General features: G+C 37.8%; 1 protein-coding gene and 1 non-coding gene across 3 annotated transcripts; both read left to right on the top strand.

Moving 5' to 3' along the window:
• LOC150057814 (lymphotactin-like) lies at positions 1-27142 on the top strand. 2 transcript variants are annotated; one of them, XM_090339787.1, is made up of 4 exons: positions 1-433; positions 2986-3104; positions 25904-26018; positions 26779-27142. In XM_090339787.1, the coding sequence occupies exons 1-4, from the start codon at positions 429-431 to the stop codon at positions 26945-26947; spliced, it is 408 nt and encodes a 135-aa protein (XP_090195913.1). In that variant the 5' UTR covers positions 1-428; the 3' UTR covers positions 26948-27142. The 2 variants fall into 2 exon arrangements, with proteins under 2 accessions (XP_090195913.1, XP_090195912.1); XM_090339786.1 differs by lacking the exons at positions 1-433; positions 2986-3104 and adding an exon at positions 22849-23326.
• On the top strand, positions 13370-13476 carry LOC150057815 (U6 spliceosomal RNA). Its single transcript, XR_016536947.1, has one exon. It is a non-coding gene; the product is annotated as a U6 spliceosomal RNA (small nuclear RNA).
• Positions 27143-27452: the final 310 nt, after the last annotated feature.

Genomic DNA, 27452 nt, shown 5'->3' with positions numbered 1-27452 from the left:
AGTACCAAAATGATTCTAGGCTCTGCCCTGAAAACTCACAGGTCTGATATCCATCTTCTTCTGTTGCCCTATTGCACACATGGAATCATCTCTGAAGAGTTCTGTTCAAGAAGGCGTCCTCTCGTCTCCCAGCTTCTCCACGTCTGTCTCCAGGAGTCAGAGGCAAGAAGCAAGTATTGAGACAAAATCATTTTCACTGCTGATAGAATCTTTACTCAGTCACTTGGAAGCTGGCAGGCATGTGCTAAACATTCCAGTCTTGCTCCATGTCTGTTCTGTGTTGCTTCTGTGGGAGGCCGGCACTAGTTTCAGGTGGTGCTTCATCTCAAAGAGTGCTGCATCTCAAAGACACTTGCAGCAGGCCTTGAGGTCACCATTCCTTCGGAATTTCCAAGAACTCCGCAGTGCCACCTTTCTTTCTAGAGCTCATGAGGTATTGATAACTGTTTTTTCAGGGTTGCTCTGTTTGACGTCTTGGCAGCTTGATGGGCTGTGTATGAGAGTTCTGTGCATGAGGTGAGGGGTACTCAGTCTGCTTTGAGTTCTTCTCTGCCATACATCGACTGGCTCAGACAAGTCACTATATCCTGCCTGCAGCTCAATCTCTTCCTGAATGAAATAGACACATCATACTCTTCCTCCCCTGTTGTGATTCTTTTGGGAAGACCACACAAAGTAAAGGATATGAAAGAGCTGTAAATCCACAGGCCTCCATACAAAAGCATTATGAGGCAGCTGGCCTGAGATTGGGATGGGTGGAAAGGCAGAAGGCGAAGTGGGGGATGGGGATTGGTGGATCACTGCTGAAGGGTCCTGAGGCCTTCATGAACCTTCCTCGCATAAGCACCGGGGTTGGGGAAGAGGGAAGTGGAAGAGTGGGGAACCCCTTCCTTCCAGCTGGAGAGGACTATAAACATCCTCAGTTTCCTGCAAAGTCTCTCGATCATAACTCCTGAGATTCTTGCCCTCGCCCTCAGAACTTTCCCCAACCTAAAGCCACTGTCACTGGATCTCCATGCAAATCAGTTTATCTGATTTGGGGAGGAGGAGGGGAAGCACAGAAACAGTGGAACAGAGGGTGAACAGATTCAGCAGTGATACTCACTAGACTCTATATCAGAAACAACTTGTACAACTTGGGGGTGCTGGGAAGTCGGGAGGGGAAAGACTGGGGGGGAACGAGGGTTTAAAAGGAAATGTGTTCATTACCTACCTATAACCCCTCTGCACATTACACTTACGAGAAGTTATTTTCAAAAGTCAGAAGATAAATAGGAATAGAGTTTTTCTCACAGACAGTAGAACTCAATATGGACAAGTCCCTCCATGGAAGTCCAAGAGACAGGGAGCTGCATACTTTTACTTTGTGTTGACCATCAGTATAAGGTTTTACTTGAGCTCCTTCTTCGACAAGGCTAGGTATGGAAATATAGAATGGCTGGCTATGTGTCTTTATATTCCCAAACTCCAAATTAACACTGGCACAAAGCTTGCTTTCCTCTGAAAGCTTCCTTTAGTATTTTGGTGTCACTAATCACCTTTTGAATGTAATAAGTCGATCTTCATTACCATCTTTGGCCTCACACTCCCTCAATGGCTATTCCTGGTAGGATGAAAGAACCTTTTGAAAAGACAAGAGTCCTTCCAGAAGGACTTTCAATTCTTTTGTCTTAATTATCCCTAAAAGCATTCAAGTGACAAAATCAAGAGAGCTCTGTCATTCCTACAGGAATTCAATCCGTTTCTGGCTTGGTAGAGGGTAGAGAGAGCTCCTTTACTGAGTAAAGTTGGTAGTCTAGATAGAGTTAACACTGGTGGTTCTGTAAGCAAAGGAGGTCCAGACTGCAGAAGTCTGTAGCAAAAATGTAGAAACCCTTGAGAATTGTTGGAGCTTCTGACACAGCATGCAAGGTGATGAGTCGCAGTTAGCTACAAACTATGGGGAAAAATGCAAAGGGAAGTTCAAAATGGAAGATGAGAGCACAAGGTCTCTGAGAGAAAACATTGTGATTAACCATGCCAGTGAAAAGATAACTGGACTATGTGGCCCTGTGGAATGCCACAGGGTGGGTGTTTGAGTATCTCTTTAGACAGAAACAAAAGACATGTAACTTAACTACCCAGGCTAGTAAACAAGGCCCGACAAGTCAAAAATAATCACTAAATTTCTCCCAACCCTGGGACCATGACTTCATCTTAAGATTCGGTCCTGAGGAAGAACTTTAAACACAATTTTCTGCTGGAATAAAAAACAAATGTCCTTCTCACCCTACAGATGACCTAATTTTTAGTCTATTGATAGTGTCTTTGTGAAAGGTACTGAAATCTGCTATTGCTGCTACCAAGTTAAATACAAGCAAGAGGAAAGCCGGACACCTCTGCCTCCATTTTGTGTCTGCTTTTATTTTTTCCTCTAAGGCTTTCACTCTACAGTCACCTTGCAATTTCCTTGGGCTCTAAGAAAGAGAGGATTGATGGAGAACATCTTTATGACAAAGGGTTGAACTACTAAGGAGAAGAGCCTTGTGGAACAAACAGGTCATTCTCAAGTGAGGACAATTTACCTCTGATAACCAAACTGCACCCTGTAGCCTGATGAACCAGTTTGCTCCCCTCAAGTGATGATAGCAACACTATCCCCAGAATTGGAAGATTCAGAACTGAACTAATGGCCAACCAGAGCCAGATCATACCTGTGACTGGCATTCTTGAACATACATACTTTCTGCCCCTGTCCTTAATGCCTTTTCTAATCAAACCGAATATTCATTTTCAGTATGGCTGAAGGTAAGCTGAAAGCTTTGTTTTGAGTATTCTACCCATCTGAGGATTAATGAAAGTGTTCATTCTAGCTCTAGGTAAGTCAGTTTATGACATCATGCTACATGATGATCTTTGTCTGCTGTATTTCTTTCCGAGTCACTTTACTGACACTGTCACTTTACTGACATTTGTGTTATCTTGCCTAAATTGTTTTCTCATTAGATGCAAGAGCCCACTTATTGCTTACCTATTATGCAGACCTAGTGCTGTACAGGATACTGCATACAGACTGGCAGACCCAATGGACATCTATCTATCTGCCCCTTGCAATGCATTGTCAAGTGAGTATTTAAGACCAAAATTCAAATAAAGGAACAAGGCAGTTTCTGAAAGTTAAACACACTAGGAAGGGAACGGTAAGGGAATTGCTTATCACTAATTTTGAAATAAGAGACAGAATCTGTGTGTGTGTGTGTGTGTGTGTGTGTGTGTGTGTGTGTGTTAGGTTTAAACTCAGGCCTCACATTCTCACTCAGCTTTCTTGCTCAGAGTTGGTACTCAACCACTTACACCACACTTCCCATCTGGCTTTTTGTTAGTTAAAGGGAGATAGACTCTTGGGGATTTTTCTGCTAGGCCTGTCTTCAAACCTCCGTTCTCCAGGTCTTAGCCTTCTGAACAGCTAAGATTATAAACATAAGCCACCAGCACCTGGCATATATAAGATTTTAAAAACAAGTTATGCTTTGAGAGATGTGATCATGTATCTTTATTCTATCTAAAGATAATAAGATGTTTCTCCCATTTCTTACCTCCTCTTTCCCTCCTCTCCTTTCCTTCCTTCTTCTCTTCCTTTATTTTTTTCTTTCTCTTTCTTTCTGTATTTGTTTTTAATCTAAGCATTTAATTAATCAGAGGTATGTTATATATGGTATGAAATAAGTAAGAATCTTATAATTTTCCTGCAGAATAAACACAAAGTTTTCCCCAGATACCTGAATAATGTACCTTATTTTCATCTGCTCTCTGTGTGTGCACATATGTATGTTTTTATAGATATGATTTTAAACTTTCCACTGTTCTGGCTTTTTGCACTAAATTAATGCTAGTGTGTGCTTTATCACCACAGCTTTGTTTTATATCTTCATATTCAATTAAGTTGTCCTATTTTTCTTTTCTCAACTTTGTTCCAACTACATATGAATATTGTTCAGTTCTACAAATTTAAAAATAAGATTAGAAAATTTCTTTTCTTCCCATTTTTTTGGAAATTTCCACATTGAAATTACACATATTTGTGGGAAAATGACAACCTTACAATGTCTGTCATCTAATTTACAAATATGTATGCATTTTATGACTTTTAAGAGAAAATATTCCTTTTATATCACTTTGTGTTGAACGAAATGCAAAATTGTTATGAATTTTAGAAACATAATGCTTCAATGCATTGTAACTCTTTCCACCAATATACATTATCACATCTGGGAGAGTTTTTTTTTTTTGTTTTGTAGCTTGTTTGTGAGTCAATATAGATAAGTGATAAGTTTTCTTGGAAATTTAAATAAAAATTAAATATGTATGTATATATACACACATTTACAAATATGTCTGTCTGTCTGTCTGTCTGTCTGTCTGTCTGTCTGTCTATCTTTTCACAAATTAAGCCAGATTTAGGAATCAGGACCAAGTAGTAAAGCTGAAAATTACTAAGATAGCAGACTCTGAAGTCAAATCATTTTGGATCTAATCTTTCATCAGTCATCTATTAGCTATGTAAACTTAGACAAATGCCATACCCTTTCCAATTTCTCATGTGTCAGAAATAAAGTGGGGAATCAGCTAAGATAATGCAAATTGAATGCTTGGGAGAATGCTAGGTATAGAGTAAGTGCTTAGTAAATATCAGCCACCAGTAAAAGCAATTTCAGCTGTATTTTGTATGTTTTAACACATTTAATTGTGTGTATTTGTATAGGTACTTGTAAATGAAGAACAGAGATAAAATATTTTTCATACCACATGGCTTTTCTGAAGTAATTGAAGTCCAAAAACTACTTGTTCTCTTTAAAATATTTTGATATTTAAAAAAAATCACTCGCAGGAGGGGAGATAATATGAATAAATGAATAATTGAAACAGGCCATAAAGGAATAAAATTAAGGCATTTGGTGATAGGGAGAAATGGATTCAATGTCAAGTATTTAATAGAAAGGAGAAAAGCTTTGCAGTAAGAACAATGATTCCATTTGTTATATAAGTCATTATAGAGAAAAAATTGAGACCAAGAATCTGGAAGAGTAACTTGATAGTAACTATGTAGCCGTTTCCCTTACTCCTAGCTTGGGGAAAGATTAGAAGCAATAGGGAGAAGTTGAATGTCACACTGTAAAGCTAGATAGCAGGTTGGTAGGAAACTACAACTTTGCTAGTGATATTGGTTTGGAGGAATTGGTTATGGTGACATCATGAACTGAAATAGCTAAAACTGGTGAAAGTGACTGCTGATGTAGGCAGTTACTTCAGTGGGATAACCTTGACAATCAATGGTGATTTCTAATAGGAAGACCATGCTCCATAGACATATGACTTTTGGACTGCTTTTGGACTATTTAGGTTAAATCAAATCCTAATCAGTGGTAGCTAAAATAGGTGGAAAAGGCTCAGTCCAAGACTAGAGATGAGTTTCCTTTTAATTCTGGAATTAATGGAAATATTTTTCTTGTTAAATCCAAGATCTGCTGGTTATGGGGGCTCATGGCTGTGACCTCAGCTCTTGGGAGGCTGAGATAGGATAATTCTGTGTTTGAGGTGAAGCTATGTATAGGATAATCCTGTGTTCGAAGTAAGGCTACATAACAAAACCTCATCAAACAAACAAGTTAACAAAAACTTGCAAAAACAGATAATTTATATTTAACGTCTACTTATAAAATTTTTATTGAGACCATACTTGGAAGGAGTATACTTTTTATGGATTCTAGCAAGTATTCCCTATTTGTTTCCCTTATTTCATACCAAGAACCAATTTAACTTGTAGATTTATAGATGTAGTCTAGTTAGGGAAACCATGTAGCCTAAGTTTCTTTGGGTTTGGCTTAGTTCATTTAATATGGTTTTTGTTTTCCCCAAGTCTTCCCATTTCCTTACAAATTGGTCATTCTTTCTGATGGAAGTATAAAATTCCATTGTGAATATACACCACATTTTCTTGATCCTTCATCCACTGAGGGGCATCTGGGTTGATTCTATATATCTTAGCTGTGGTGAATAATGCTTCAATGAATGTGGTGGTGCTAGTGGCTTCAGTGAGTGCTGCTTTGTCATTTGGATAAATGCCCAGGCATAGGATTGCTGGGTCATAGGGAAGCTCCATGTTTATTAACTTTGGAGGAAAGTTTGCATTTCCATCAACAGGGTCATTTTTGGTGACATTCCTAACCAGTACCTGTTCTTATTAGTTTACTTGACAATGACTATTTTACCTGGGGTGAGGTGAAATCTCAATATTGTTTTGATTTGCATTTCTTTTATGGCAAGAATTGTTGAGCATTTCTTCATGTGTCTAATATTCTTTTTTTTTTTTTTTGTAAGTCATGAGGCTAGAACTCAGCCTGGGCACTGTCCCTGTGCTCTTTAGCTCAAGGCTCCCACCCTACACTTGAGCCAAGTCCCACTTCCCATTTTCTAGGGGTTAATTCTAGTCTCAGGTCCTTTTGTGTCCCAGTTGGCTTTGAACCTTGCTCCTCAGATCTCAGCCTCCTGAGTAGTTAGGATTACAGGTGTTCTATTAGCCATTCCTATTTCAACTTTGGAGAAGTCTCTCTATAAATCTACAAATTAATCCAATGGATAGTATAAGGCAAATAATTGTATTTGGACATGATTAATTAAACAACAAAGCATTCACAATGTGAGGACAAAAGAGAATATTCTTAGGAGAGGATCACAATGGTTCAGTTGTATGCCATAACCATAAAATGATGCTTATTGAAATGGATTTCAAAAAATGGAAACAGGAGGTTTTTTATTGTACTGTTTGCAGTTATTTGTTTTTTCTTTATTTGTTCCCCCCTTCCCACTTTGTTTATTCCCTTTGTCACTGTTTTTGATTTTTGTATCCTTTGTATTGTATATAAGTTTATCTGATTTAGGGAAGGGAAGGGAAATCACAGAAACGAAGGGGCAAAGAGTAAACCAATTCAACACTGACACTCATTAGACACTTATTGGAGATAAATTATACAATTTGCGGGGAGGGGAGTTGGTAAGGAAAAAGCGGGAAAAAATAAGAGAGGGGTAAAACTGTTTTGTTGTGACATTTCCATACATACTTATCACCCCTTGCTATCATTCTTCCTTTTCTACTCATCCCTTAAAATGATTTCAACTGGTTTCTATTTTCATATATGCAAATACACAACTTAGACCAATATCAATCCCCATTTACTTTCTACCATCTCCCTCATCCTGATGGTACCCACCACACCACGAGAGTTCATTTATTTCCTATTTTCACTTTTTAGTGTGTATTAATTGAGCCAAGAAGTTTTTATACAACTTGTTTTTTCAAAGGACATATATTTGTGAATTCAAATTATTATAGGGCTACCAAATAGATGTGGGTGATGCCCTAAGCATTAACAGCCAAACTTTCACCTGAATCATGCCTAAATATATATATAAACTCTCTTATAGCCCTCCTTTCACTTTCTGTTTGCTTCTAGAGTGATACATATAAGACAGGTGTGATCTAGGGCTATTCCTTTTCTCATTTCTTATCATATTTTAAACTTTTTATTTTTATTTATTTATTTTTTTTGCCAGTCCTGGGCTTGAGCTCAGGGTCTGAGTACTGTCCTTGGACTTTCTCAAGGCTAGAGCTCTACCACTTGAGCCTCAGCACCACTTCCAGCTTTTTTCTACATATGTGGTACCGAGGAATCGAACCCGGGTCTTCATGCATGCTAGGCAAGCACTTTAACCACTAGGCCAAACTCCCGGCCCTAAACTTTTTATATATAACGCACTAGGCATGGTGGCTTATGCCTATAATCCTAGCTACTCAGGAGGTTGAGATTTGAGAATCATGGTTCAAAGCCAGTAGGGCTGTTCCTTTTCTAGAAAGACCTATCTTGACTGTCTTAACTTTTCTCCCAGTGAACCCTCTTCAGTAAGGTTTTTACTTTGGGAAATTTTCTGAAAATTTCCCCCTCATGATTATTTGTAATTGCCATGTGGTGGTAAATCCAGCAGTCATTTCCAAGTCTTGATTTTGGGATATATCTACATTATTTGACTAAACTCCTCACTCTGTTCCCATGCTTTTCCTTCTTGGTTTTGAGAAAACCACCAGAATCTGATTTTCCCCTTATTTTCTGATTACTTCTTCATTTCTTCTTATCTCCCAATGAGTAGACTTAGAGAATCCTAAGGATCATTCCTTATATCCCTCCCTTTATGTCATTTCCTATTACTCTAAGTATTCTTTGCAAGCCATTTACATGGTTTTTAAGTGCCATGTGAATTCCAATGACTCTAAAAATGTTATTTCTAGCTCAGGCATTTCCTCTAGGCTCCTGATTTATACATCCATCTACTTTACATTTACATTTGCATGTGTCTTAGGCATCTCAAAATTAACATGCTCAAAAACTAAACTGATATTCTTTCCAAGCCAGCAACTCCTACATGTCCCCATCTCTATTAACAGTAACATTATTCTTCTAAGGTCTCTCAGGAAAAGCTTTGATGTCATCCTTTCCTCTCCTCATAATCTGCTATTCCACACTCTGTTTATCAGCAAATTGTGCCATCTTAACCTTCAGAATAGAAGTATTGCTTGATCCTCCTCCTGGCATTACTGCAGCAACTCCTAACTAGTCTCCCGGGGCTGATTTTAGTCCCTTCCCTGCCACAATCTATAGCAGCCCAGCAGCCACAGTGTTGAAGCTTAGATCAGATTATGTAACGTGTTCTCACACATTGCTTCCACTTATCTTAATTCTTATTCAAAGTAAATCTATGCAATAAGATCCACAATCGTCTTTCTCTGTCACTTCTCTGGCTTCATTCTCTACCACTCACTTGCTTGGTTTCTGACTTCATTACAGCTTTGATTAAAAATGTTCACAGTGATCACAAATATTTTGAAGTGGAAATCTCTATGTGTTTGATTTGTTGCCAAATATAAGATGATGGAAGAGGATGGTTAGCACAGCAACTTTGTTGCCTATATGGATAACCTTGTCTTACAATAACTATTCAGAGGTGTAACCCTGATTGGCCCTCAAGCCCCTTTGCTATCTGTGGATGAACACAGTCTTTTGATATGCTCAGGGAGTGTCCCAGCCAGCCTGACATGGAGCAGATGCCAAGGATATCCTCATGAAAGTGACAGCTGAGGTGAGGGCATCACAAGATAAGAGTCTGCCTTTGCTACACACACCACCCCAAATGAAGTACACGGCAAACATGTTGAACTAGAAGGCTGTAAGCTAGCATCAATGATGCAACTACATGATGAAAGTGTCACAGTGTGAGCCTGTGTGGCGGTGAATGGGACATAGCTCATCTTTTCCACTAGCACGGTAGAGACCCCTCAATGAGCAGCCCACTGTACGTGGACTGCCCTCCCCAGCCTGCTGGCTAGGTGGTGGTGCACAATCATTTGTGAATGGGTATCTCCCATGGAAAGTCTAATGAGTACAGGTTTTAAGGCTGAGAAAGTTGGGGGCTGAAGACATGTTTTCCCCCCCATTGGCTTTTAGCTTTCCTTTACTTAACACATCCAAAATAGAAACCATTTCCTCCTCCCGCCACTTCCTACCTCCCCAACCTCAGCTTCACAGTGGTCTACCACAAACATTCTTGTCCTGAGGGTGGGGAAGTCACCAAGTCTCCTGTCAGGCAATATATCAAGCAGAGGAAAAGTCTAGCCCATGCCACACCAACAAAAAGAGTTACTTGGTTCTTTGCTGGTCAAAAGAGAAAAGTGGAGAGGAAACAGAAGTAATGAGGGAGCTCAAGGAATAATGTATTGCCACTTATGGATCAGAATGTAAGCAAGGGAAAGAGGAATTGATGATCTGCCAACTAAGTTTGTAGGTTCTTGAATCAAGAAATCAATCATCTTCTGTTCCTCTGAACGTGCTACTAGTGTAACATCTAACGCCTGGTGGTCACTAAGAAACACAATATCCATCCGTGAATGAGAGAAAGGGACAACAGCATGAGGAAATACACATCTCTCTGTATGTACCATCTAATATCAGGGAGTAGATGATATAGGGCACAGCTAAGACCTAACTGGGATAGAGGACAACTTATTCAAGGGTCATGGTTTGGGTACGGAGTAATAGTTTAATTTACTGCCCGTGGACACAAGGCAAGCATGCTCATGGGTAGAAAAAAGCATTGTAAACTTGGCTGACATGAGGGGAAGGTGATCCAGGCTATAGGAACAGCGTGGGAGAAGACCCAGAGCTGTGACCCAACAATGACATAAATGAAGAAGTAGCAATGAAATCTAGACAAGTTCATACAGAAGTATGAACTAAATCAAAGAGGATAATCATTAATTCTATTCTTCCTATTAATTTTATTCATGGATTCACTCTTGAGAAGAGGTACCTGAAAAATCAGAGCTAAGGTCCAAAACTTTCTTATCATTCTTATTCTATTTCTGTACCTGTCTCTCTCCCATCTTAAATAGCTTTTCAGAAAGTTACTAACTTTTCTGGAACAAATACATGTCCAGATTTTCCCTGTCTATTACTTGATGGATTTGTATATTTTTATTTGAGCTCCAATGTACCTTTGTGTCTCTCCTTATTTTTCTGTCTGTTGATTGGTTTGCTCTTTGGTAAATTTATTTTATTGGACATTTGTTATTTAATCTCAGTCTCCTGAGTAGCTGGGATTACAGGAGTGAGCCACCATGCCTGAGGCCATTTACTTGATTCTTCTTTGGATTTTCAGGAAAGGACCTGATCTATTACTATATTCAAATGTTTCCATGAAAATAACCACATTCCAATCATGAAAGTCTCTAGAAGATTGATCTGAGAATGAGCATTTGATTCAGAATTTGGTTCCCTGGGGACTTCAGAGTAGGACTAAGGGATTTTGTTTGTAATCTGTCTAGGACTTCAAACCGAGAAAGCAGAAGCCAGATGTCTGTGGCATTCCAGGCCTGCCATGGCTCAGAAGATGCAGATGTTTTACTGTGACAGAGTAGAATAAGAGAGCAGCTGCCCAGCTGTCCTTCACATTGCCACCTGGGTCTGGGTGCGGGGGGGGGGGGGGGGGGGGCCTGTTGTTTTTGAGCAACCTTATATCATTGTAACAGTCTCTTGTCTAAACTAGTTCTACTGGAGCCTCAACAATTCTAATTACTATCCCACCTTGGCTTTAGGAATAGGAACTCTGTTCTCTGTTCTTATCCTAATTCTTTTGCAAAGTTGATTGAAGCTCAGGCTGCTGTTAGTATTACCGAGCAATGCAAAGAAAGGCAGGCAACTTATTTGAAATAGGATAGGGAAGTGGGGAAAACAAGATGAGAAGTGGGGGTGGGGAGAGGGAAATGGGGACCAAGACATGAGAAAGGGTATCCATGTTTGTGAAGTAATACACCTTCTATCTATTAATTACAATAAAAACATATAAAAATAGAATACAATAAAATAATGAAATAAAAAAGAAATGAAACGCAGGCAACTCTGAATCGCTGACCCGATTGGGAGATCTAAGAGGAGAGTCCCAGGGTCCTTTTATGCTTCAAAATGTACAAGTACTCACTAAAAACGTCGACTTTGTTTTACTCCATGGCAAAACCATTGATGAGACATTTACATTGTTATAATAGTAATACCTATTATTATTAATAATACCTATTATTATTAATAACTATTATTATTGATAAGGTGGCCATCTTACTGAGTCATTCTAGCCCTACTTTTTTTTCCTACTTTTTTTGTTGGGTATTTAAGACAAATATTTTAAGGGGACCCAGGATGACGTAAAGATTCAATGCAAATATTCTAAGGTGGCAGCAGAAGAGGTGTTGAGGAATAAGGACGGTCCTTACATGATCTGCCATGTGTGGGACCTGGTGGGAAAAGTTAGGGTTAATGGGTTGCTTGAGACAAGAGAAGTTTAAAGGAAAAGTCAACTAGAAACTTCAAGTAGCTGGTCAAGAGGTGCATGTTTATAGTCCCAGCACTTGGCAGACTGAAGCAAGCGTATCTTGAGCTTGAGGTCAACAAGTGGCACACAAAAAGAACTTGTTTAAAAAAGAATGAAAAGAAGGGATCAGGAGTTTTGCCTACTGGTCGAGTGCTTGTCTACCATGTACAAAGACCCAGGTTTGATTCCTCATTACCATACATGTAGAAAAAGCTGGAAGTGGTGCTCTGGCTCAAAGTGATAGAGCTTTAGCCTTGAGAAAGCCCAAGGACAGTGCTCAGGTCCTGAGTTCAAGCCCTGGGACTGGCAAAAAAATGAATGAAAAGAAGGAGCCATAAGGAGGTTACATGGAGGAGGAGGAAAAAGGAAGAAGTGGAGGAGATGAAGACAAAGAAGAGACAGCAAAAATATCAGCTTCAAGAAAAGCAAAAACATACACAAAAGACATGCAATAATTGAGTATTGCTTTGCTCTCCATTAGCAATGCTTACATATTCATGATAACAAAAAGTTACTGAATAATTTCTATTTTTCACTATTGGAAAGATGGGTTTAATGTAGAAAGTGAGACAGAAAGAGAGAGAGTGAGAGAGAGAATGAATTTTTTATGGCTACAGAAGAAATAGCTATACTATTTCTTGGGAGCAAGCTGTGAACCAAGGTTGGGTAGATCCAAGACTCCTAAATTTTTGCTTTTAAAAGCTGTCTGACATTTTCAAAGCTAGGTTTATTTGTTACAATAAAAAGCTTTAAAGGATATATAATTAGATTTATGTGACATTTTTAGTGACTATAACCTAATTTCTGCTCATCGTGGTTTCTTCTTAATACTCACAAATAATTGGTTTACTAATCTGTTCTAGAAGATGGTCAGACTGAACGCTGTCGCTTTTGGAACTCATAGAATCTCCACACTCAAAAGTGTCTATCTTCAGACAACACATCATTTTGCATGATTGTTTGGATAGCATGACCCACAACAGCTCATCTATCATTCACTGGCTTACTTAAGAAAACCCAATAGCACATAGATAGCAAGAAGAAAGAAAGAAGGTGTAGCTCAGTTTTGGGTGGAAGGGGCATACCCATATTCACAACATGGCACAAAGTCAGTTCAGATTCTGCTATGAGAGTCGGGTAAATCAAAGCATCGTGGAATCTTGGCAGATATACCTTTGAGAGTCAATAATTTCACATCTCGGTGGTCTGCATGTACAGGAAGATTTAGACTGCACAAAGCTCTCATACGTGTGCGCGCGCGTGTGTGTGTGTGTGTGTGTGTGTGTGTGTGTGTAACTACAGAGAGTATAAGAACAGAGAAACAACCATGGCCTGGAAACTGGGGTTGTCTGGTCTTGCAGGGCAGTGGCTTAGGTGTTTTTCTCTTTAGATTCTAGGATTACAGAAACATACAATCTAAGTGCTTGCTTTGGCAACACATATATTGAAGTTGGAACAACATAGAGGAGATTAGCATGGCTTCTGCACAAAGATGACATGCAAATTCGTGACGCATTCCTTAGGCCATAGTATAGGATAGCTTCATAGAATAAAGACTGAATCATAGATGCAGTGAGAAACAAATAAAAAAGAAACTATTTCTTGATACTGTGAGACCAAATAGCTACTGAGTAGTTCACTAAATTATCAGAATTTTCAAAGGACTAGGCTCAGAAAGAACATAGGCAAGAGCTAACCAGGATGGCACCAGAGATGGTTTCCTTAGGACTTCACTTCTGGTACCAACAACTCAATCAGTACTAAAAGTCACTATTCCTCAACAATGGCTGATTCTCACACCCACCATGAATAAGCCATGAATAAAGTGATTCTAGAGAGAATCAAGTAATGGAGTAAATTTGCTTTGTAGCTAGGGGTCTGGTATGGGCTTCATTAGTGGGTGGTAGGGGTTCTCCTTTATTTTGGGTTTGCCTTAGCATGACAGGTGTGTGGCTGTGGTTAAGTTCTATGTTCAGAATTTTTTAGTGGTCAAGTGTGAGACCAAGGGGAAAATTAATGGTCCCAGTTGTGGTAGCAGAGAAAATGTAGGACCTGTGCTATTGAAACTGGGTCGACCTAATTCATCTTGGTCTACAATGAATTCATAATAACGTCTAACTTCTTTCTTGATATTTACTATGTAGTTTCAACTTCAATTTGCTTTTTAAGTGCTGCTTCTTTCTTCAGTTTGGAAATCATTCTCTGTGTTAGAGAAAACAGAGAAAAATAGAAGCTAATTTATCCTGCTTTCTCTTTTCATTTACTAGTTTCTATTGAATCAACTAGGAAACACTGCTGTGCTTATGTGTGGAGTTTTGAAAAGTCATTCACAAATAAGATTATAATTACTTGTAATAGAAAAGTAATGAGAATATATTTTGGTTGGAAAACAAAATTTAACAGGAAAGTGGTAGTTTCTTTGCCACTATCGCCTGAGGTAAATCACAGCGTCTTGGTTTGAACTGGAAATTAGGCTGCTAGATTTGGCAAATAAAAAACCCAAGGTCTCCAGTTACATTAGATTTTAGTTGAACAACACATTTCTTAAGAATGCCCCCATGCAATATGTAGAATGGTTTGTTGTTTCTCTGAAATTCAAATATATGAATATATATCTGTATGTATGTATGTATATATGTATGAATGTATGTATGTATATATGTATAAATGTATGTATGTATATGTTTAAAATCTGGCAAGTCTTGTAGGAACACACTACAGCATGGATACAATGTGACTTTGATTAAAAATCTGCTCTTATAGAGCAGCAGATATGGTTCCTGCCTTACAGTTCAGCATCCATTTCTCAGTTTTAAAAAACAGCAACTCACGTAGGACCAGAGCATTTCTGCTTAGAGTTTTGTGTTTTATTGTTAACTTTGAACAGCAAAAACTGAAAAGGAAGGTAGAGATAGAGGTAAATCAGACAAAACCTCCCATGCAATTATCTAGATATTGAAAAAATAGCAATATTTTGTTCTCTTTTTACTGAATTGTTGGCAATTTTCCTCATATTACATAGTTCTAAAATATTCTTTCAAGAACTTTCACTCTCAGGCATTCATTAAGATTTTGTGTCATAATAACACTAAATTAATAACATTAATATGATTTGGAAACTTAATACAAGCCAGGAACAATTCTAATTACTTTGTATGTGATAATTCTTTTAATTCTTCTAACAGTCCATGAGGTACTTAGCCTTATTGCCTCCATTTAATGTAGATTGAGAAACTGAGGCACAGAGAGAGTAAATGCATTAAGTAACTAACAGAAGGCCACATTGTTATTAAGTGACCAAACTTAAGGCTTGCAATCTAATTCTAGGACCTGGGTTCTGAACTACTGCAGTAGATAGTCTTTTGTAGATAGGTATTTCACAAATAGAAATAGTATACACTTGGTTCTCTGAAGTTTGAAACTAAATATTTCTACAACTTAAGTATACTTTCTGTCTTAACTGGGAGATTAAATGTCTACATACTGTCTCATTTTCTATAAAACCCTTCAAGTTCAATTTTAGTTTCATGCAACTAGGCTAAATCCAATTGCTAAATTGTTCTTCTCTATAGTTTTATCCCATTTATCTTAGATTGATCCAGTGAAGCATATATATTACAGATAATAACTTTCTAGTACTTTAAGATAGTCTCCTTCATAAGATTCTCTTCTTTGTTTGAACCAAATATTTCTTACTTTTCAACTCTTCCTTTGAGCTATCAAGCATTATTTTATCTACCTGTCTGTAGAAAATTTTCTGTCATAAAATTTTAGTTCAATTTCAAGCTGGGCAAGATAGGCCTGTAATCCTAGCTACTCAAGAGGCTGAGGTCTGAGGATCATGGTTCAAAGTCAGCCTGGACACTAAAAAGTCTGTGAGACTCTTATCTCCAATTAAATAACCAGAAAACCGGAAGTGGTGCTGTAACTCTAGAGACAGGTTGGTAGCCTTGAGCTGAAGAGTTCAGGGACAGCACCCAGGCCCAGAGTTCAAGTCCTATGACTGACCAAAAAATAAAAACTTAGTGTAATTTCAATTGAAAAATGATGGGCTTTTACAGAATAGCAGTAAGAATTGTTTCTTTTAAGGGCCTTTGGAATGGATGATTCTTCTGATTTCCCATACCATGGTGATTCTTTCAGTAGCAGTTCTTGACAGTGAAGGGGGAAGAATGAGGAAAATATAGATAACATCGTTTTAATGAGTTAAGTGTAGAGCTTTTATAATGCAAGTACATCATTAAGTACATCATTAGGTGCTCCCCTGCTAATGAAGTTATTCCCCCCCATCATTTCTCCCTAAGTCCAGTCAAATTCCTCCTTTCAAAAATAAACCTTTGCTTTTCAAACTTCTCTTTTCATAGCCTGGGTGTCCAAACTTAGGAAAACAGGGAGGAAGCGGATCGAAGGAGACAAGCATTCTGACTTACCTGATCACTGACTTTAGAAAGCCAGAAATGGCAGGAGAAAGTTTGATACATGTGACCAAGTTTAGCCTCTAAGAAGTGCTTGATGGTGGTTTGAGTTTAAGGGTTAATGGTTTTGAAAGTATTCATCACCACTGGTGACAAAATTTTACTGTAGCTTTGGTTACTTTCAATAAACCACACAGACTCACTATAAATTCCACTAATGTGATGTCATTAGCTTTCAATGCTGTACTTATAAGCAAGACTGGCAATTGTGTGTATGTGTGAATGCATTATTGCTTTTGTGTTCTGTGTGTGCATACCTGTCCCTGTGGGGCGGGGAGAGGAAGGGGAGGGAGAGGAGGGGGAGGGGAAGATGGAGGAAACTAGTAAGAAAACAGTGGTGAGAATTGCCTTCATATTCTGTCTGCATAATCCTTAGTGCTCTCTTCCAATGAAGCAGGTGTTTTAAAATGCTGCCAGAGCTTTTACTATAAACACTTACTGTGATTGTGTGCTACTTTACCCAAATAATCACGGGCTGGTTTTTATTCCTTTGCATGGTGGTGAATTCTAGTTATAAAATGACTTTCACCATGGACACTGCTGTATTTAATCCAGCAGTTGCACTTTGGGGAATTTGCCTAGAAATGATTGGATACATTCACAGAAATACAAAGGCTTGGTAATAACCATCTACATGGTGGTTTACTTAAATAACTACCAATAGAATAATTAAAATTATTTATGATATACTTTTTTTTTGCCAGTCCTGGACTTGAGCTCAGAGCCTGAGCACTGTCCCTTGGGCTTTCTCAAGGCAAGAGCTCTACCACTTGAGCCTCAGCAATACTTCTGGCTCTTTTTTCTATGTATGTGGTACCAAGGAATCGAACCTAGGTTTTTGTGCATGCTAGGTGAGCACTTTAACCACTAGGCCAAACTCCTGGCCCTTATGATATACTTTTAATAGAATTTTGTGTTGTCATTAAAATGCTGAAGTATTCTATAAGCCCAAAATACACTTATGAATGAAAAAAACAGTGTATGCAATTTTGAGACATAAATATGCCTCAATGTATATGAAACACACACACACACATACACACACACACACACATACACACACACACACACACACACACACACACACACACACACACACACACTGTAGTGCTGGGAAATTGAAACCAGGGTTCTAGGCATGCAAGCTAAGCGCTCTACCACTGAACAAAACTCACAACTTGGAAATTTCCTTCCTGCCTTCCTTCCTACCTTCCCTCCTTTCTTCCTTCCCTCCCTCCTTGCCTCCCTCCCCCCTTCCTTCCTTCCTTCCTTCCTTCCTTCCTTCCTTCCTTCCTTCCTTCCTTCCTTCCTTCCTTCCTTCCTTCCTTCCTTCCTTCCTTCTTGCCTTCCTGCCTTCCTGCCTTCCTGCCTACTTCTTTTGAGATAAAGTTGTACTAAGTGCAAATGGGCCTGGAATTTGTACTTTGAATTTGACATCCTTCTCCCGTACGTTTGTTTCTGCCTCTTGTGTGCTGGAACTGCAAACATGCTCCACTATACCTGACTCTGCCCAGAAATATTTTTGAAAGATGAATACAGAGATGTTGGAAATGGTTATTGCTGGCTACTAGCATTATAGATGGTTTTAGCTAAACCCGTTGCTCTTTTGTTTTTCAAATAAATTTCTGTCATTGTCATGAGCTATGCATATAAAAATAAAAAGCAAAATTATTTTTCAATAGAAACAAGGAAACCATATACCTTTGTCTTTGTCTCTAGAAATACTATTTCTATAGAAAACTCATTCTGAATGAACTAGAATTAACATAGTAAATATTTCCAATAATAGACTAAACATGCAACTTATATCCTAGTTATGCCTCAGCATCACGATACACTGACATACATACTAGCTTGGTCACATGATATACTGATCCCTTCTTTCAATTGGATGTGGTACTAAATTTAGTTATTATATGCAGCTATTTTCTATATCATAAAGCTTTATTACTCAAAAATTCAGCTTATTATGCAAAATTTCTTGTACTGTTTTAACATATTTAATTATTTTTGACTTAATTATTTTGCTACTATTGATTCTAAGCTGATGAAGACATCAACCATAAACCTTACCTTTTCTGCTAGGCATATTAGGTAAAGAGTAAATGTAAAAACTCAGTAAGCAAGGACTTACTATTCTTAATTAACATTGTTAAAATAATGTCACTTTGTTCTCTAAAACAACCCCGTGAAATAGATATTGTTCCCATTCAAAATAAGAAACAGACTTGGGAAAGTTCTAGTGTTTTACAGTTAGCCATTAGCAGAGCCAAGAGACTGTTATTCAAAATACACAAAGTTCTTAAAGCTCAGCAATGAGAAAATAAATAATCCAATTAAATAAACTGGGCAAAAGATCTACAAAATCTTATGTGCCAGTGATTGTATATAGAGAATCCTTTCTTGAATACTTGTTTGTTAAACATGACATCTGAAATATGATGTAAAAATCAATGTTAATAAAATCTTTAAAAAAGAATTACTGCTGAATTAGATATAATAAATAAATAACGTTATTTAAAAATCTACAAAAATACCTCAATAAAAAGATATACAAGTGACTAGAAAATGTTTGTTGGCATGGCCAAAATCCAAAGCACCGACAATATCAAATGCTGATGAGTTTGAAAAGCAAAGGGAATGTTCATTTATTTTTGGTGGAAATGTAAAATGATATGACAAAAGACATTCTAGCAGTTCTTTACAAAACTAAACACAGTCTTACCATATGATTCATCCTTGGTGTTCAGGTAGTTACCCCAATGAGTTGAATACCTTTGTCCATACAAAAACTTACATATGGATATTGTTGGAAGCTTGAATAACTGACAAACTATTACATCTATACACTGAAATATATATTTGCACTTGAACGAAACAAAACTATCAATCAATGAAGATACTAAATGTGTATAAGCAAATGAAAGAAGACAAGGGGAAGAAATTTTGTCTTGCTGAAATCATTAAAGATTAGTGCTAGCCAGAGACATCCAGGGAATAGGAAATTCATAAGTAGAGCGCAGGTTACTTTTTAGAGCAGTGAACTATTCTGTATGGTATGAAAAGGACATATAAATACCAACTATATAATACATAGTTGCCCAAACCCATGGGCTTTGGGTTACAATGTATGTTAGGGTAGGTTTATTAGGTACAACAAAATACTGGGAAGAGATGTTGTGGAGAGATGTGAGAGAAGTTGGCAGCCTTCCCCATGCTGGGTTGTTCTGTTAGGCTGTAAGAAATGACATTATTCAAGTGGAGAAGCACCTTGCTTCCTGTGTCACTTTTGGAGGAAAACATCCAAGATAGACAACTGTTTCTGAATATTTGTGTTTATTTTTAATACGTTTGATTTTAATGATATGATTATGCAGGCTTCATCATCCTTGGCCTACACCTGAATTAATATATTCAATTAATTAAATTGCATAATAGACTGCCATTCATCTGCTCTCAGTCTAAGCACTGGGACATGGAAATAATGCACATATATGTGTCTCTCCTTGAGATTCTCTAAGTGTCCATCTAGAAGCAGAATTTCTGGATTTTTATGATATGCAAAAGGTATATTTTCAAAGAACAATTCATTTTTGACATGTAGATGCCGTCACAGCTCCCATTGCCATGAATAACAACCTGTTTTCATAAATGGTACTATTATCATAATTAACTTTGGCCATTTGAAAGTGAAGTCTCATGGTCAACTTAGTATCAAATTTTTCTGATCACTAGTGAGTTTCAGGCAAGATATTTCTGAAGGAAAAGAATGAAAAAGGGGTTTGCTGTGCTAATGACCAATGAGTACAGAACAGTACAGTGCTTATATGAATGGTAAGGACAAACTAAGCATCAGACCAGAAGAAAGCACCTGAAATGGATGTATATCCATGTAGGACTTTACTACAGAACAGATGGTGTGGGGAGAGGTGCAACTATTTAAAACCTAGAGTTAGAAAAAAGATGGTTTCTATAAGGAAATTTTGCCTTGAAGCTCTCTACCTCACCCTTCATTCAGAAATTAATTCTAGTATCTTGGGCTCTACTAGCAGAGATTTGCAACAGAGCAAAACCTTGATACATAAGGCTATATAGTATGAAGCTAATTGAAAGGACCTCCAGGATATTGAAACAAAAGCCATATAATGAATGATTGTTGTCCTTAATATACTATGTTATCTCTCATCTCTTTTGCTGTCCCTTGGTTATCTCATATTGTTACAATATTTCACCTTGTTATCTGATATATTGGATATATTTGTATTTGGTTATTTGAAATTGGATAGGGAAGGGAGGAAAACCAAGATGGGGGGGTGGGGAGGAGGGTAATGGGGACCAAGACATGTGAAAGGGTATCAGTGTATGTGAATTAATGCACCTTCTATCTGGCAAATATCATGTAACCCTTTTATTAATTACAATAAAAATATTAAAAAAGAAATTAATTCTAGAAAGATGAAATTGTAAATGTCAAATTCAAGACTTTAAAACTTTTCATAGAGAAAAATGTAATATATTTCTGACTATGTGAAAAGAATTCATTAAGGCTCTAAATGAACCAGCCATAAGAGGAAAACAGATAAATGTCCTACTGTCATCTGTTCTTCGCCCGTCCAAAGGATTTCTCCTTTTTGAGGCTTAATAACATGATATTGAATTCATATTTCCATTTTCTTTCTACATTCATCCATTGATTGACACTTGGGTTGACTCTCCATATCTCTTGCTGGATGACAGAGTAGCTCTATATTTAGGTTCTCTGAGGAACCTCCATATTTTCTCCATTATGACTGTACTAATTTCTATGCTCACCAACAGTGTGTAAGATGTTTTTCAGTGAGTCTAAGAGGACTGCCACACATCTGTAGTTGGGAACTGGAAGCAAGCACATTACTTCATGTCAAGCAGTGAGAGCAGTTTGAGTGGAAAATATGTTCAAGTATTTACAGATCAAAGAAATGAAAGTAGACAATAATTAAAAATTGTTAAAAAGTTCAGAGTGAAGTCTGGCTGAAAAATTAAATGTCACTAACAAAACATTTCTTAGAGATTAAGCTATAATTTTTATGGAAACAGAAACTCATTTCTACAATCCTGGTGGCAATGCAAAGCTTTAAACTATGCATATATTTAGTGCATTTTATTAATACATATAGAAAATAATATAAAATAAAATGGAACAGAACAACAACAATGAGTACCCCAAAGGTTACAGTACAACTGATAACTCAAATCCTACTGGTGGCATTGCAAATTGAAACTACATTGTGGGGAGACTATATAGTAGTACTCAACAAGAGCTAGAAATAGAGATACATGACCATCATTCCAACTGCTGATTATTAAAGGGACAATCAGATTGAATTAAAAAATTTAACCAAGCCAGGTACTGGTGGCTCAAGCCTGTAATCCCAGCTACTAAGGAGGCTGAGATCTGAGAACTGACGATCAAAGCTAGCTAAGGCAGAAAAGTCCCTGTGACAATCTTATTTCCAATTAACAATGCAAAAACTCAAGTGGAGCTGTGGTTCAATGTAGTAGAGTGCAAGCCTTGAACAAAAGAGTTCAGGGACCACACTCAGGCCCTGAGTTCAAGCCCCACAACTGACAAAAAAATGCTGAATTGGTATGATCTAATAATAGTAATATAAGGGATATAGGTTCAGTGTGTGTGTGTGTGTGTGTGTGTGTGTGTGTGTGTGTGTGTGTGTGTGTGTGTGTATACATACATATATATTTATTTTTCCCAAGGGGGGACTATGAAGACAAAAGAACACATTGAAATTATGTTACACAGTATTTATAATGATCACACTATGCAAACAGCTATATCAATAGCCACTGGGAAAACATTAAAAATGACAATTGCCAAAATGATTCAATACTTTTCTCTTTCCTTAAAATAAGGTTGTAATACAACTACTTTTAGTATCTGCTTTCTGTTTTGTTTTGTTTTCTTTATCTGCTGCCGGGCTTGAACTGAGGGTCTGGGCGCTGTCCGTGAGCCTCTTGATGCTTTACTACTTGTCCTACAATATCACTTTAAGTTTTTGAGTTGTTAAAGAGTCTCCCAGTGACTTCTCCCCTGCCTGGCTGGCTTTAAACAATGATCCTCAGATCTCAGCCTCCTGAGTAGCTAGCTAGGATTACAGGTTTGAGACACCAGCACCTGGCTCGATATCCTTTATAATATACCCATTAAGTGGCAGAAGACAAGTTGCAGTAGGTGCAATAGATGTGTAGGAAATGTCAGATGTTTCTTGGGCAACTGGTGAGAGGGATGTAAAGGAATGGGGATAACTTGACTAAGTATAGAGGGGAGAAATGAAAAGAGAAGGAAAGCCCGAGAATGAGAAGCTCTGAGGCAACCAGTTCCCATCTTTCCCTAGAGAGTCATTCAGGGGCACCAGAGCTCCTGATTTATGGTGCGGAAGCCCTGGACTTACAGAGTGACCACTCCTCTCCATTTCCTGTACACTGACCCCACAGTGGAGCCATGACATTAGCATGAACTTGAGGGCTTATCTACAATGGAAGATCTAACTTAAGCCTGGGGGCTGAGATGAGACAGTTACATTGTGCTTCATGCAGAAATTTGGTTTCACTGACACATTAACCACAGTAGAACAGAAAAAGGCCACAAGGTGTGGGGCTAGTATGAACAGGGTAAAAGAATCTGTGTTTAAGAAAGAAAGAAAAAAAAAGTGTCAGTATTGCAAAGTCTTTCCATGCCATCATGCTACCCCCAAAGCTCCCTGTTTCCAGGGGGGCAGCATTAAAAAGGGGCTCTGAGCAGCTCCATCCTCACACTCGGCTTGCAAAGTTCAGCAGAACCTTAGCCATGAGGCTTCTCTTCCTGACCATCCTGGCCATCTGCTGTCTCTCCCAATGTCTTGTGGAAGGTAAGTGAAGAATGTTTACGTAAGAGAGCTAGTGAGTATGTTCGGGGCATAACTCAAGTTGTGATGGCAGTAAATGGCTTCTCCTAAGGCAAGCCTCCTGTTTAGTATCTGGATTCCAAGTTTTCCTAATTGGGTGATTTGGAATACATTGTTTAACCATTCTGGTTCTAAACTTTTTAATCTATAAATCGACTAACACTCTCTCTATACGTCGGGCACTCTCTGCTAGGATTTAACTGAAATAAATGTGATTTATTTATAGATTATTTATTTGGTCACATCCAATCCCCTGAGAAATAGTAATCTTTGGTCATGTTATCTACTGAAATGATGGTGATGATTATAGTTGCATTTGTAGCTTTTTCCCATTAATATTGGTCTTTAAAGTCTCAAAACTTATGAGGGTTCCATCACCATGTGGGGATGAGCTAGAGGATGTATGCTGTAAAGCAAGTAAATGTTTTCGGTGTTAAAAAGTCAACTAAAAATTCAAAATTAATTTGACAGGAAGCTTATTCTGTCATATCTAGAAAAATAATACCTGTAAGTAAGTTGAGGGATCTATTATTACTGCTATGAATGTTGAAATTTATGATAGACTTCTTGAATTTGCAGAGAATTACATAATAAGTATTAACAGATAGATTGATATCTTGTACAAAATTAAATGAATCCTCAAAATATACCCAGGTGAGATTCAGCTATAATAAGCCTGCTCAAGCATTCAAGAAATCCTCTCTTTCTGTTTTCCTTTTCTTTTCTTCTTTTTCCTTCCCTTTCTCATCCTCCCTCCCATATTTCCCATCTTTTTTTTCCTTTTCTTCCTCCACTCTTTCTTTATTTTCTCTTTTAGAATTAAATAGCTGTTGCTTTTTCTCTCCAAGGAGGCTCATCAGTCATTTCTTAAGGGGCCATTTTTCTGACTGGGTGGATTTAATTTTAGACTTCCAGGCATCCTATTTTGTGGACTTAAACTATAATACAATAACCTGAAAAGTACTCCCCAAAGGGTAAGCTGACTAAAGGAGGTAAATGCTGGAACTCCTTGAAATTGGGAAAAATTAAAAATGTTGGTGAAACCACAAGATTTAAGATCACTAACTCAGGCCATGGCTGACATTTTACTGAGATGACAAATGCATCCTTTGGTGGAGAGCAAGTCTTTAGGAGGAGAATGATGTCCTGGGAAAGATTATGAGCCAGAGACTGGTTCAGAGTATCAAGTTTTCCATTTCAAGGGCTCTGTAAGTCTCACTCATGCCTATCTTCTTATGATAAAAATAGAGAAAAACCATCTTTGCTTTGAGTCAACTGCACCTAAGTGTAGACACCCAGCATTGCTGAGCATAAGTAAGTTCTGTGGTTTGTAGTACCATAGGATTCTCTGGGCCTTAGTGGTGTATATTATGTACTTTACAGAGGAAAGAAAAAAAATCATGCTTCTTAAATAGTGAGAGAGAGAAAACCTGCAGATTTCCCTCCTTATAACTGAGTTCAGCCACAGTTCAGCATTGAAAATAATTTGGCAAAGGCAGAGGGTAAAGAATAGGCAGTGTTCTGAGAACAGTAGAAAAGAACAATGAATTAAAAAAATGTCAATCTTGCTTAGTTACCTGCTTAAAAAAATCCCTTCCACATATTTGAGCTTCCTGGTATTCATCTTGTCAAACGATAAGTTAGTTGTTCAAAAGAGAACCATGCATTGTCAGAGTGGGGAGGACACAGAGAGAGAGAGCACAGGTAAACGGTGGGTGGATGAATACAGATAATATTTAGTGTATATATGTGAACCTGAGGTAACCTGAGGAGGTGGGTAGGGTTGGAGAGATAAAGAGAATAATGCAGGGTGACATTAGTGAAGATGAATTCTATTCACAAACTGACATCTTGAATTGAAGCTCCTTTATACAACTGCTTAAAGACAATAAAAAATTTTAAATGCCTTCCAATATCAGCTACATTGCAGTTCAAATTTGATCATTCTGAGAGATTCTTTTAGACAATTCAGCTAGGTACTTTTTTCCTGTGAAATATATATCTCTGTCCTCCTAAGCTTTTAGAAACTTAGATTCGATTTTTACCAAACCCTTAATAACATGAACTCTTCTAAGTTATTTTCCCTTCTGCAATGTCAGATAGTTCTCTAAAATTAACAGTTTAATTCTTCCTGGGGCATGACAACACTCTATTTTACATTTTACCATTAAACTCAATAATATCTTTATTCAGTCAAAACCAACCTGCCTCTCTCAGTGAATGCTGCCTTATCCAAATTATTCGTAGTTATTATTCTCCCTTACCACACTTATAGCATGAATACGCTTATAAATATCTGAAATCATCTCTTCTGAAAACTCAAGATTAGTGTCTATCTAAACTAGTGCCTTCAACACTTGGGGCACAAACTACAGTACATCTGTGTTGTATTAATCAATTATTTATTAATAAGCTATGATATGCAAGAGAATGAAAGTGATGGAGTTATTTCTTGGAATAATTGAACAGACAATGATTATCTTGATCTTGTGACTTACAGTTTTATTATTTTTATTTATCCCTTCTCATCTTTTTCTCTAGGTGTAGGAAGTGAAGTCCCAGAACAGAGTATCTGTGTGAGTCTCACAACCCAGAGACTGCCAGTCCGTAGAATCAAGACCTACACCATCAAAGAGGGCCCCATGAAAGCTGTCATGTGAGTGCTTCCAAATTCCAAAGCCAAACATGGTGGATTATCTAGAATTACAGAAATGTAGTAGCAAGAAGCAGATCCGCATGCATGAAAGCTACAGTGTAACCAATAGTATTTTTATGAATCTTGTATTCATGAAACCCCATCAAATCATTTATTTTTTTTTATGAACAGAAGAGTCTAGCTGGAAACCAGATGAATACTGCATCCAGTTCTGAGGGATAGGCTTAGAGATGGCTGACCAAGGTCAGGAGGTTTTCACACAGCCACAACAGTATGGATGCTTAGGGTGGGATTTAAGCAGTGTCATGACTTATCAATTGTCCCATTGCAAAAGAATAAGTAAAGAACTAGATTCCATACTCTACCCCTTTCAAGATCTCAAGCTGTTTGAAATCTCAAGATTTCAAGCTCTTTGAAATGTGACTATGAGCTTTATAAGGCATTAAAACCATCATCTATAATCCAAAAGAGTAAGATAAGTGTCTTTAGATTTGAAATGAAGAAGATGTGTAATAATTCAACATCATGGTCTTACATGCCTGGTTTAGGTAGAATTTGGTAGCATTGTGAGAAAAGGAACCTGTGAATAACCATGAACAAAGAAGTTGAGTACCATCCGCAGATACTTCTTCATGGCAGAAGAAGAGGATTGTGTTCACATGGTTTTGAAAGATCTTGTCATGTCTGATCAAATCTTAACCCTTTACCACAAGGCTTGGAGAATATGGCTAACTTTGTCTATCTTTTCCTTATATCACAGTTTTATTACCAGACGTGGCATAAAAGTGTGTGCAGATCCGCAAGACAAGTGGGTGAAAGCAGCCATCAAAAGTGTGGACAACAGGTCCAGTACCAGAAAAGACATGATTCAAAGCAAACCTACTACAACCCAACAAACCGCTAGTACAGCCGTGACCTTGACTGGGTAGTAGCCTTCTAGACTCTTCTCCCTGCACAGCCAGCCACCAGCCCACTTCACATTATAAGCAGATGGATGAATAAGATTATAAGTTACATTTTCTGAAAGTGCTACATGAGTAAAATGATTATCTTGTATTTTTATTTGAAATGTTTTTTTATACCTTTAGCTGTCATAATTAATACATATTTATTATTAAGGTGATTCTACAGTCTATTCATTAAAACAGAAAAGGTTTAATATATCATTTGTGATTTATTTTTAATAGCACTGGAGTTTGAAATTAGAGTCATGTGTTGATAGGAAGATACTTTTCTGCTAAGCCATGCCTCTAATCTCCCTGTGGGGGGACCCCCACAGAACTGGTTACATTTGAACTGGGACCTCATTTGCTACCTGGGTGGATACCTGTTTGCAATCCTCATATTTTACATTTCTCTCTGAAGCTGGGATGACAGATATGCAACACCATGCTAACTCCATCATAACGAAGTCTTATGACTTTACTACCCTAG

Source organism: Megascapheus bottae, chromosome 10 (genome assembly GCF_031878675.1).
Source record: "Megascapheus bottae isolate mThoBot1 chromosome 10, mThoBot2.hap1, whole genome shotgun sequence".
Lineage (NCBI taxonomy): Eukaryota > Metazoa > Chordata > Mammalia > Rodentia > Geomyidae > Megascapheus > Megascapheus bottae.
Note: the sequence above shows the minus strand (reverse complement) of the source record. Positions and strands in the feature narration are given on the sequence as shown.